Genomic DNA, 13,295 nt, shown 5'->3' with positions numbered 1-13,295 from the left:
GTTTGCTTTTTTAATATCTAAAACAAATTGACACTTTATTGCTTGCTAATTCTTACACAAATTATCTGGATCGGTACATACTTTTCTTTATGCTAACTCAACACTCAGTTTGCTTCTCTATCTGTGGTTAAATACACATTACTATAAGCAAATAAAAATGTCTAAAATAAGGGTTCTATGTCTTAGTGTCTGGTTATTTTGAAACTGGGTTTTCATTCTGAGTTATATCAGTAAACTATGTCATGGAGGGATGACACTGTATCTGTTTTAACTTGGTTTGTGCTAAATTGATAAAATACAACCTACTCTTAAGCAGTTAAGAGTACATCCTTCATCATATAAGTTAGCAAATACCTTATATTAATACAAACTCCCAACAATGTAATTAAATCATTGCTACTTGAAATACTTTATACATGAATAATTTATCTCTTTACACTGTTGAAGTCTTGCATTTCAGTATATCCTACAGCTTCTGTATCATCACCTGAAATTTGCCTAAAAAAGAAAATATGAAAAATCATTTTTTTGACTTTACTTACAAAGGAAACAAGTCTAACGATCAACTTTCTGTTCTATTTAGGAAGTACTTTCAATCAATAAACTTGCTCTATCAAACAACTTTTCACCCTCTTCACAATACTCAATATAAGTCAATTCCATTTTTATGAGATGATTCTCTGGTTTGTGAGTAGCTGCCTTTGTTTCTCTGTGATACCTACTTTTTGGTTTTTCACTGCTGATTATCACTGTGAATGGAAAAGTAATACAGTGAATCTCAAGTTTTATTCTTGGTAGCTACAGTGAAAAGATCTTTAGGAAGGAGTTTAGTGACAAAAGATTAAGAGTTGGCTTTAATCTAGCTTGATGTAATAGATATATTCTAGAAAGCTGTTTAAAAATTAGAAACATTATCAGTGCTATGGGGAAATCTGCTCTTAAAAGAACAGTTTTAAAATTTTCCTTTAAAAGTTAAGAATCATCTCTTGAGTTGTCTTATCAATGTGGATTTCTTTAGCAGATTTTCTAAATCATTATCTATTTTGAATTAAAAAATCATTGACTATGACCAGCCCAGGGGCAAGGACAAGAATGCAGGAGGGGACAGGAAAGCTGGATGAATGGAAACGGGGAACCCAACGTAGAGAAGGGGAGAGTGTTGTCACGGGATTGGCAACCAATGTCACAAAACAACATGTATATTAACTGTTTAATGAGAAACTAATCTGCTCTATAAATCTTCACCTAAAGCACAATTAAAAAAAAAATCACTGAATATGAATATAAGTATGCTACATATTACTACACTAAATGTTAAATTGATAAAAATAAAACAAAACGGTGTTAGCATTTTAAATTCCCTCTAACTAAAAACAAATAAAAAAGCTGGAAAATTTCATTAAAAACATTTACAAGTAATTTGAATTCAACTTACAGGCAGGCATAGAAGACACTTCTGCTGTTACAATACTTTTTATTCCCAAATTTGATAAGCCACCTCTGATTAAGCCACATGTAAATGCTAAATACTAAAAAGGAAAAAAATATAAAAGATTAATTATTTACTAAAACAGTAAAGCTAATGATAAATATGACATTTAGGTAAGCCATGCTATCATTGCTGACTGTTTAAATAAAGGGGTGTAGGAAAACAACTGTTCAAATTACTGAAAAATCTGACTGTTAGAAGACATTTGTTCTGATAATCCAATATCCAAACATCTTTCCTATTTTAAAGGAATCTTTGGATAAGTGGGAAGCGTAGCCCCACTTCTCACTATGGAAGCCATGCTGAGCCATAATGTGGGGCAAATACTCTTTCCCAATTCCTTGGCAACTAAAGCATGGACACATGACTTAAGCTCAGCCAGTTAGAAAGTGCTACTGGTATCTAGTGGGTAGAAGTCAGAAATGATGCTAAACATCCTATAATATCCAGGACAGCCCCCCACAACAGAGAATTATCTAGTTCAATATGTCAATAGTGCTGAAGTTGAGAAACCTTGTCATATAGAAATAAAGAGGTGGGAATGGGACTCAGTTACAGCAGACAAAGCCAGGACAAAAATAGAGACTGAAACATAAATAACTCAGGGACTTCTGATTATCCACATTTTTGTACTATGTAATGTTCGACATACCTATGAATAATCCACATTTTTGTACTATGTAATGTTCAACATACCTATGAATAATATAACATCGCTATCTTATTTTAATATATACATAAATGGGTACTGTTAAGTAATTGGATCTGGAGTCATGAATTTCCAGCTGAAAGAGACCTTAGAGATTGTCTGTCCCAAGACTTCTTAACCAGGCAATCTATACATCCTCTGATAATCAAAATCACTATATATGCATATTTATGGCAAGAGAGGGACCAGAACTTTCATCAGATTCTCAAATATGTCCATGACCTCAAAATAGTTAAAAATCACTGATCTGATCCAACTTCCTCTTTTCACAGCTGAAGAAACTAAGACCCCTCAAAAAGTTAAGTGAGGTCTAGAAACGTTAAAATAAGGTAAGTAAGTAAAGAAATAAAAATATATACATGTATATTAACCATTAAAAAAATCCCCCCATAATTAATTAGACACCCAAAAACACAGAAAATAAGCACCCCTGAATCAGTGAAACTACTATAAATTATTAAAGTATCATGTCCATTTTATTGGCTCAGTTTATCAACATCTTACAGCCTATAATAATAACCACTTAAGTATCTCCTATGTGCAAAGGACCATGTTAAGTACTTTTATAGACATTTAAACCTCAAAATAATCTTATAAGCATTTTATTAATGAGGACACTAAGGTCCAGAAGGGTTATGTAACTTCATCAATGTGACAGATCCATAAGTTGTCAGCTTTCTTTAATAAATCTGAATACTTTAATTTTTACACAAAATTAGAAAATCAAAAACTCCACAAAACCCAAAAACACACATATTCTTAATACAAAACATGTATTCTTAGAAACAAATACTAACTATATTAAAAAAAATTTTTAATCTACCACAAGAGATCCTAAATACAAACTCTGAGATGAATAATTCTGTAGTGCTGAAATCCGTTTTATAAGGTTCAGTATCTTCTAACATCTAATCTTCAAGAATCTACCATAAATCTACATTTCATTGGTAGTCAGTTGTGTTTAATTGGTAACCACAAGCCTACTTAGCTACAGTTTAGCAGAACTTATTTTAACATGATAAACATATATTCTATTTTATAGAAAACTGTTCAAACAAAAAACAACAACTTTAAAACTTATTTTTAATTCAAGTCTGTTATGATTGGCATTGTATTTTCACTACAGTGCTAGACTCTCCTTAATAGAAAACCCCAATCTTCTATTCCATTAAATACCTTAGACGCATGTTCTAAATACTGTTTTCCTGCAGAAATCTGAGTAAGCAGACGAAATTTGTTGTCCTGAAGTACATAGATGCCCTGTTCCAAAGACAGAAAAGACATTCAAAGTCAATGTAGGTTGTAGTACTTAAAAATTATCTTATCCCTATGAAACAATTAGTTTATTTAAGTTATTAAAACTCTCCTTTCAAATTGTTTTCAAATTTTTCTTCAAATAAAGGGTTTTGCAATGTTCAAGCTTAAGAACTGTGGGTTCACTATTTCATAACAATATTTTTTAGTGCTTTTAGACACTGAAGATACAAAGATGCATAAAACATAGTCCCTATCCTTAAAAAACTCAGTCTAAAGAGCCCTGGTGGCACAATAGTTAAGCACTTGGCTGCTAACTGAAAGGTCTGTGGTTCAAAGCCATCAGCTGCTCCTAGGGAGAAAAGTCCTGGTGATCTGTTCCTGTATAGATTACAGCCTAGGGAATCCTATGGGGCAGTTCTGCTTTGTCCTAAAGGGTTGTGATGAGTCAGAATCAACTTGAGAGCACCCAACAACAACAGTAGAAAGGAATTAGTAATGCATATCCAGCTGAAATGAAGTTATATATTATTAAATCAGATCTCAAAAGTCAATAATCAGAATTACTTCTTCCCATTAGCATTTCAAATAATTTCAGGCTAAGGATGGTATTATTATATGAAAAAAAATGAAATATTGGCAGCTACTTCTTGTTGTTAGTTGCCACTGAGTCGATTCTGACTCATGGAGACCCTCTGAGTGCAGAGTAGAACTGCTCCATAGGGTTTTCATTGCTGTAACCTTTTGGAAGGAGATCACAGGCCTGGCTTGCGAGATGCCTCTGAGTAGGTTCGAACCACCAACTTTGGGGCTAGTAGTTAAGTGCTTAACCATTTGCACCACCCAGGGATTCCTTGGCTGTTATTAGTCACGTTATTTTTATTTTTAATTTAATCAGAATGCCAAATTGACCCTAAATATTTAAGTTTTATAAAATAGAATCTACTTTAAATTTATAGCTTTCTATAAAAGCTACTAATTTTTACAGTAACAAAATATTTTTTAAGAATAGAAAAATGATAGCAACTAAACAATGTCAGTTACTTACGAGTTAAATGTCCTATAAATTAGACTTAAGAAATTACTCTAAAAATAAAAATGTGATATATTCGAGGTTCTGCATATTATTACCACTTGGTAACAATAACTAAGGATCCAAATCTAGAACCTATATCATTCTGACATTTGCTACTTTCTAAAACTAAGAATAACTTATTTAAATGGGGGAAAGGAACAGCTATCAATACTGATAATCGTTTCTCTGTCTTTATTCACTGTATTCTATTAGAATAATAGAAGAGAAACATTCCAAAGTTGACCAGAAATTATTTTAAGTTTTAAATAATAAGTAAATCATTAAAGTAGGATATTTATATTAAATTAAAAGGACTTATACAGTAGGCCTTAATTTATCTAAATACCTGATGATTTGTCCTCAGATTGTCGATTTGTTTCTTGAATACCGTAGTCCAAAAATCTTTACAAACGAACTTCATGATATCTAACTCATCCTTGAACCTTGCGGTATCTTTTGTAAACCTAAAAAGATCAACTAGAAGTAATACAGTATTTTTCCTCCAAAGAAAGCTAGAGGGACAAATCATTAATTTCCAAATGTCAGAACAACATTGAACATTTACTGACAAACATAAAGTGACAAGCACCAAGCAAAACAGATCTCATTTCAGTGGATTCACATTCTGGGGCCTTAAATAATTATGGGGCCTAAAATAGTCTAATGGTATAGCTGTAATTTTAGATACAACTCATTCTAGCACAACAACAACAACAAAAGAGCTGAGCACGATCACGGTATTATTATATAAAATATACTAGGAAAGGAATACTAAAAGAGAATTAATCTATAAATTGGAAGACTATCACATGCATAAACACATACTCTAAAGCATCTCCATCCCTATATATTTAAACAAAATCCTATTCAGGTTAAAGAACCTACTAGAACTTAAGTAGGAAATACAACAAGACTTTAAATATTTATTTCAATACACTGAAGTTTTCAGGAATAAAAACACAAAATGCACATTTTCTTCAAATATTAAAACATAAAAGTCAGAAAACTGAGAATAGCATCTGACTTAAAAAGAAATTTATATCTGTGAATTAACAGAGAAGAATTGATAATTCAGGAATTTAAATTAGTGTCATCTCAAGTTTTATACAGTCTTTTGAAATGGATCATCTTTGCTCATAACCTACCTGTAAGAAATTTTTCAAATCCATACTGCTCACCTTTCTATCAATCCTTGTCCCACTCGAAACCCCATGTTTTCCAGCTTAGTAATACACCGTCCATTTTCCTATTTTAAAAAATAAGTTTTGAATACTTTTAGAATACCAGAATTTCAGTATTCAAAATTCTGTTAAATATTAATGTAAATATTTCCATTTTTTCCACTGAAATATTTTAAGAAAAGGTGAGCCTAATTATCCCTCCAATTTTTTTTTCCGTTTTCCACCATTCTTCCTCTTTCCTAGGTTATAAAACCTGGTATCACCTTGGGCTTTTTTTAGTTGGTCATTCCTTTTATACTGTCACTAAGTTCTATTGTTTCTTGTTTCAAAATGTCTCTTAAGAGTCATCCAAGCTTCCTAATTCTCAGTGTTTCTTAGTTGATAATCCCAAACTGTTACACCTGGAACCCTGCAACTACTTTGCTCTACCTTTGGCAATTTCATCCAATCTTAAGACTATAAATACTAGCTCTATGCTGAAGACTCTCAAAGTCCTCTGGATGAACTACAGAATCCTATACAATCTGGACCCCCATAGCTCTCTGGCCTCAACCTTCCTCTCACTCTGGTCTGCCACACGGGTCTCCTTGCCGTTCTTTAAGCACAACAGGCACACTTCAGTCTCAGGGCTTTTGCATGACTGTCTCCTCTGCCTGAAATGCTCCTCCTCCAGATAGTCACAGGACCAACTCCTTTGCTTCCTTGAAGTCTTTGTTTACATGTCTCCACCTCAATGAGGCCTATTTGAACCTATTCTTTAAAATTATATCATCATCCCCCTTCAGCTAGTGATTCTCAGGGTAGTCCCCAGACCAACAGCATAGGCATCACAGGGGAACTTGTTAAAAATGTAAATTCTCCAGTCCCATCCCCAGTTACTGAATCAGAAACTCACGGGGAGGGGCTCCACAATCTGTGTTTTAACAAGGCCTCCAAGTGACTCTGATGCCCTAATCCCACTTCCTGGCTTAGTTTGTCTCCACAGAACTTCTCTCAGCATGTAACATACTATGCATTTTACTTTCTTTATATTCTCCATGTCCCCCCACCCTCACCCTCTGCTAGAATACAGTGTCGAGAAGGTAAGGATCTTCATATATTCTGAAGCCTCCCATGCCAGGAAGTACACATAGGCCTCATTATTTGCTAAAATCTCTTCTAAGAAACCATGCACTCCATTCATGGACTGTGACTACTAAATCTGTATTTCTAGTACAGATCTTATTTAACATAGTCATCCAGATGTCCCTCAAATTAGACATATTCAAAATGATATTATGTTCTTGCACTGTTCTTCCTCCAAAATTCCCTAACTTCATTAATGGCACCACTATCCACCTAGTTAGCCCAACTAGAAAACTTCCATTTTCTTCACCTCCCTCCCCCACTGCAGTTCTGAAGTCTATCTTTTACACGTTTTTCAAAATCCATCTTCCCCTCTCCATCCTTACACTAAGTTAGCCCTAATCATTTCTCTCCTGGATTACAGCTATAGCCTTCTAACTGGTATCCCTGTCTGCTTTTTTCCTCCTTTACTTTACCTTCTACAGTAAAACCTGCAAAAGTCGAAACATGTGTAAGGCAGAAACCTGTGCACAAAGGAAAACTCAAATATTCTCCACTAAAAGGTGCAACAGAAACGTGGTAAGACTGCACCCTGTCAAAGGTGGAAAACTTGTGAGATCCAGAAAAACATGGCAGTTCTGGCTCTCACAGGTTTCACTGTATGTGTCTGGTAGTAGACTTTCTAAAACACAAATCATGTTATTTCTCTACTGGATCTTTTAGTGTCCCTTCCTCCTTCTTCAGGATAAGGTCCAAACTCCTTAGCATGGCATCATGTACCTTTCCTTGAGTGGTTCCTGCTAGTTAACTAGATTCACTAGCAGCCACCTATCCACAAATATCCTTCCCTTCTACCACTCTGAAATTTCTGCAGCAACTCCAGAGCACCATGCTCTCTTCTGCCTCAATGCTTTTGCGCATGCTGTTCCCCAGACTGCACAGCCTTTAGAATTCAGCTCAAGGATCATATCCTCCCAGAAGCTTTCCCTGATACTCCTCTGGGCCACATGCTATCGTAATACTCTGTACATACATATTGTACTTACCACTATCCTTGGTTTTTCTATTACTATCCACACTCATTCCCAAACATACGCAGGTGAAATGGGAACCTGTAAGTCATGATGCTCTTTGTGAATCAATCTGGTTTTTTTGAATCATCTGGGAACATACTTATTAGCAGGAAATAAACTTACATGTAAATGCTGTCAAATCCTAACTATGATCAAACGGGCTTTTGAATTAAGCCCTACTAAATACCTTCTGATTTTGCTAGTTGTGCATTCACTTTGGCATCTGTGAGTGCTCACTAGTAGGTACCAATGTTTTAAGACTTAAATTTGAGAAAATTTTATTCATTAACATTTGCAGTGCAGTGAATTACTTAATATGGCCCTTCTGGCCACAGTCTTTGTGACTCCCACAAAATGATTGCATGGGACTCTGCAAATAAGGTGCTTGTGGCCCACCAAGGGGACTGGACAGCCTGCTAATAAAGCAAATAAGGTGCACGGAACCCTTGTGGGGGTGGTACCATGCAAATAAAGTGTATGGAACCCTAATGAGGGGATTGGTCAGTTTTGCCATCTAGCTAGGCTTAAAGGGAGCTAATTCTAGAGGCTGGAGAGGGGACCTCACTACTATCAAGAAAGAAGAGCCAGGAGTGGAATACATCCTTTGGACCTGGGGTCCCTGTGCTGAGAACCTCCTAGACCCAGAAGACAGAGAGAGCTGTGACATCGGAAAAGGCAGAAGATGGCAAGAAGCGGTAGCAAGTGCAGCAGGAAAACGGCAGTAGCAGAACCAGGAAACCAGGGTGGGCTTCCTGGCCCACAGGGCAAGGCAGCTACAGCAGGCATGCCAACCCACAGAGCGAGAGAGCTGACTCCTTCAGGAAGGAAGCTTGCTGGAGGAATGGGGTGCCTCCAGGCACTTGGCAGAGCTAGACTCACACACCTGAGTGAGAAATCTGAGTGCCTCCGGGCTGGGGCTTACTGGCAGAGTAGGGTATCTCCAGGCCCTTCTTGGCAGAGCTAAAGAGCTTTGTAACATTTGCCCAAGCAGGGCAAAGGCTGAGAGGCCGAGGGCCAGAGAGAGGCCTGTTTGCAGGTTTGGCTGAGAAGAGGCTGTCCTGATCAAAGAACTGTATCCTGAGTCATTCCTGATCCTGAATTGTAACCTGTTACTTCCCTAATAAACCCCATAACTGTGAGTAGAATCTGAGTTCTGTGTGGCCATTACAATGAACTACTGAACCCAGTAAAGAAGCAGAGTGTGGTGAGAGGGATGGCTGGTGTCAGAATTGCTAAAAGGGTTGGAGAGAGGAGGTATGTCTGACCTCCGCCTCAGGAGGAGGAATCAGCTTTGGGCTGGTGTTGATCTTGATTCTCTCTCCTCTCCCTTGTGAAGTTAGATGAGGTCTGACACTGACATTACTATGCCATTTTTACATTTTTTATCCATTCTTCATAAATTGGGAAATACCTAATTATCCAACTTTTAGAGATTTAATTTCTCTTCAAGCAAAGTTTGAGAATCACTGACTTGGAGGGTGAAAACCCTGTTTCTTTCCTTTATTTCACTTCAAAACTTTGTGACTCTAGATCTGAAAAGATATAAAACCATTTCCGTATGACAAGATTATACGTGTATTTCTTTTACATTTTTTTACTATGAAAAATTTCAAGCATCTTAAAGTAGAGATACTAATACAATAAACCCCCATATACCCAGATGCAACAATTATCAAGACTGACACATAAATATTTTTTAATCATTTTTTCTTATATGTACTTTCAATTTTTTCCCCACCAAAAACATACTGCAATAGGGAAAGAAAGTTTTTAATTTAAATGATACAAAACTTAAGGATTTCCTTTCCCTTATATGACTAGTACTCTTTTTAAAATTATCAGCCAAGATTAGAACAGTTATGCTTTGTTTTATTTTCAGTTAACCTATTGGAAAAAAAGAGAGGGCTTAAAAAAAGATTTTCCTGGGAAAGAGTTGGAAGAAGAAAAGAAAGTAGGGAGAGGAGAATGAAGAGAATGCATACTTGTTGGGGGTGGGGGGTGGATTTTATGATAATAGAGTAAAAGGAGAAAGGGAAGGCTAGCTTTGCAAGGACAGCAAGTATCTGCTACTGAGCACTTAGCATTAATAGCTATTGGTTGTTGATGATGATCAAGTCAAAAGTTGGTAACTTAGAAAAAAAAATCTCTATTATAGATGGGTCTGAGTAAGAATAGAATTTGCTTCATTTTCAGTACTCTTCCTGATGATTTCCTAATGATCTCTTCAAATGCATCATTCCTATTCTTTTTGTAGTTTACAAACTAGCAGCACCTTTTCCTGGCTGTCCCAAAGGTACCACAAATTCAACCTGTCCCCAAATAATTATCTTCATCTAGCTTTCTTTTCCTTTACTTCCTCTCCTGATTAATGGCACCACCATCCACCTAGCTGCTCAAGCTAAAAGTCTGGGGATAATTTTAAACTCCCACTCCCATGCCTAACCAAATGTTGAAGACTCTGTCTCCTATCTCTCAAACATGTTCTCTCCTCTTCTCACTATCTCTGTCTTAATTCAGATCCTCATTATCTGCTGCCTGGACTCCTGCAATAATGGATCTGCTCACTGCAAGGATCTTGCCTCCAACTCAAACACTGGATTATGTTTCTAAAATGAAAATGGGCCCTCCTTAAAAATCCTTCACGGAGAAGGTTCAAATTCTTTGCAAGGCTCTTTCTAGCCTCAGTTCTCAACACTTCTCACTCTCCATCCATACAATCTAATTACAGTGATGCCGTTAAACATATTTAATACACCACACTCTTTCATACCTCTATGACTTTACCTTTGCCCAGGATGCTTTTCCTATTCCCATCCTTCACCCTTCTTTATCAACAGCATTATAGAAAGGGTTCCAACTTTTGAATGATTTTAGAGTATCTCATTTCTAAAATCCCTTACAACTCCATAATTCTATACCTAATTACCACCCAATACTTTACTCATTAAATCTCCTGTGAGGCAGCGATTTTATCTTAACCATTTAGCACAGTGTCGGGCCCATGATACGCAATTAGTAAATGTTTTCTGAATCAATCATTGAGTAAAAAAGAACTCCCACATATTAGAACATAACTTCCATGAAGGTGGGAATACTGTTCATTCACTACTATATCCCCAGCTCCTGGAACAAGGCCTGGCATATAACCATCAGTGTCTTAGTTTCCCAGTGCTGCTTAAGACCACCACAAGTGGGTGTCTTTAAAGAACAGAAATTTACTTTCGCAAAATTCAGGAGGCTAGAAGTTCAAATTCAGAGTGCAGCTCTAAAGGGAGGTCCTTTTTTGTCTATTTCAGCTTCTAGAAGCTGGCATTCCTTGGAGTTCCCGGGCTTGTCGATTATCTGACTCCATCTTTATCAGAGTGCATCTATCTTCCCCGAGTCTGCTTCTGTGTTTAATCTGCTCTTTTCATAACTCGTAAGTACAGTAAAACCTGAGAAAGCTGAAACCTGCGTAAGGCAGAAACCTGTTAGAGATGGAAAATTAAAATATTTCCCACTAAAATGAGCGATAGAAAAGTAAGTAAGTAAGTAAGACTGCACGTCCCCCGTCCCCCCTGTGAAAGGCGGAAAATTTGCGGACCTGGAAATACTAGGCAGTTCCATGGAGTTCCTGCTCTCACAGTTTCACTGTAATTAGGTTTAGTCCACGACCTACACAGGTGTGGTCTCGTTAACATAACAAAGAAAACCTCATTTCCAAACAGGATTACATCTACATGTATAGGGGTCAGAATTCGAACACATATTTTTGGGAGACAATTCAATCCATAACAGTCACTAAATAAGTATTTTATAAATTAATTTGTGTTTCCTAATTATCATAACGCCTGAAAACTTTCCTTTGTTTGACCTCATACCCTCATTAGCCTCCTGTTCTGTTGTGTGGACTGGCAGTGGGAAGTAGGAATGAGGAGGGAGGGACAGGATTCTCAGGTTAGTACAGGGGACGGCTCGGAAGTGCTGGAAGTGCCAGGAAAATGAAGTAGGAGTGCCCAAATCAGCTCTGCAGTTAGGCCTGCCGTAAATCATGGTAGGAACACTAAATCTGTGGCCTACAGGACGCAGGTAGAGAGGTACGGACAAAAAAGAATCAGACGAAAGAAGAAAGGATGAGGATGGACGTATGAAAGATGACAGCTGACAGGTCCTAGGGCTTAGGATACCTGAAAGTGGACCAGTTTGGCTACACCTCGGGAGCATCTGGTGAGGAAAGAACTGAGGACAAACAGGGAATGTCACCGAAAAAGGACCTCAAGGGCGTGTGGCAGCACTCACCACCTCCCCCTGTTCCGCGGACTTGTACACTCCAGACACCATCTCGTTATGGAGAAGCAAAAACACCGCCTCGTCGGCCATTTCCTGCTTATTCTTCAAAGCTCTGGGTTTCTGCTCCCGTTTGGGCCGAGCGCGGAGGTTCCGTCTTGGGCCACAGCAACTGTGCCAGCGCCGCAATTCCCTGGTCCCCCGTTGCTAGGAGACCAAAGAATTTCACTTGGCTTCGCGAAGCCGGTAGGCAGTTTGGTACCTGCGCAACCCTACCCACGGAGACACCAAACCCTCGGACGGAACGAAAGAGTTTGACAGCGACGTGAGCCAAAACGTGCCAGCGAAGACCCGATCAGGCCCCTGGGCGGAGAGCAAGGAAACAACTTCCGGTCCCCTCTACCCGGCATTCTGCCAGCTCTATGATCGCTGAGTTCCGCCCTCCGGCCAGGGATGATCTGCAAGATCCCCGATACGAGCAATCTTCCTACGGGGGTCCGGGGTAAAATAAAACCTAAAGAGCTCTCTCTGCCATTACTTTGTAATTTGCTATAAGAGAAGAATTGACAAGAATTTCTATTAGCTTCATTAAAAACTTTGACTTCCTGCCATATGTTCCGCAGTATGGAAAGTTGTAAAAATAGTGAATAAATCATCGTTTTTTTAAACTGTAAAGTTTTAGATAGCATGAGAAATTATCCTAATTGATTAAGCCGAGGTATGCAAAAAGGTCTAGAGCCATTTTGGCCAGCAGGCAGTGGGAATGGGATGTAAGGGACTGGATGTCGGGGGTGGAGCGGGGTTGGGGAGTAAAGTAAACAAGATGTACTTGAACCAGAAAATACAAAATAATTAGAGAATATAAACTAATCAAAATTTCGTGATATGAAAAACTGCTAAACAATTCAGAAATGCGCCATTACTGTGGGAGAGAATTGTAAAGAATCTATGGCTAATACGAGACTTAACTCCTGCAGAGATGCAAATACATGTGAGATCATACTTACATCTTAAATTTGGCAAACTCTGGCTTTAACATGTTTTTTAGCTTGTGATTAGTTCTTGGTAATTCACAAAGCCAATCTTTTCCAATTTAACATATTGAGTTTTCTCAAATTGTTATGAACGATAACCTCGCAGTTCTTCATCCCCTTTCACAGGAATTTGTTTAAGATAATGTTCT

At 37.6% G+C, this 13,295-nt stretch overlaps 1 protein-coding gene across 1 annotated transcript; it reads right to left on the bottom strand.

Annotated features, from left to right (window-relative positions):
- Positions 1 to 6: 6 nt before the first annotated feature.
- TRAPPC6B (trafficking protein particle complex subunit 6B) lies at positions 7 to 12,448 on the bottom strand. Its single transcript, XM_004376490.3, has 6 exons — positions 12,125 to 12,448; positions 5,706 to 5,773; positions 4,874 to 4,991; positions 3,375 to 3,458; positions 1,436 to 1,529; positions 7 to 498 (listed from the first exon to the last, which is right to left on the bottom strand). Exons 1-6 carry the CDS (start codon positions 12,203 to 12,205, stop codon positions 467 to 469), a joined length of 477 nt encoding a protein of 158 aa, XP_004376547.1. The 5' UTR covers positions 12,206 to 12,448; the 3' UTR covers positions 7 to 466.
- Positions 12,449 to 13,295: the final 847 nt, after the last annotated feature.

The sequence above is a fragment of the Trichechus manatus genome, unplaced genomic scaffold (assembly GCF_000243295.1).
Source record: "Trichechus manatus latirostris isolate Lorelei unplaced genomic scaffold, TriManLat1.0 scaffold00043, whole genome shotgun sequence".
NCBI classification, from domain to species: domain Eukaryota; kingdom Metazoa; phylum Chordata; class Mammalia; order Sirenia; family Trichechidae; genus Trichechus; species Trichechus manatus.
The sequence above is the reverse complement of the archived record's forward strand: the minus strand, read 5'-3'. Positions and strand labels throughout refer to the sequence as shown.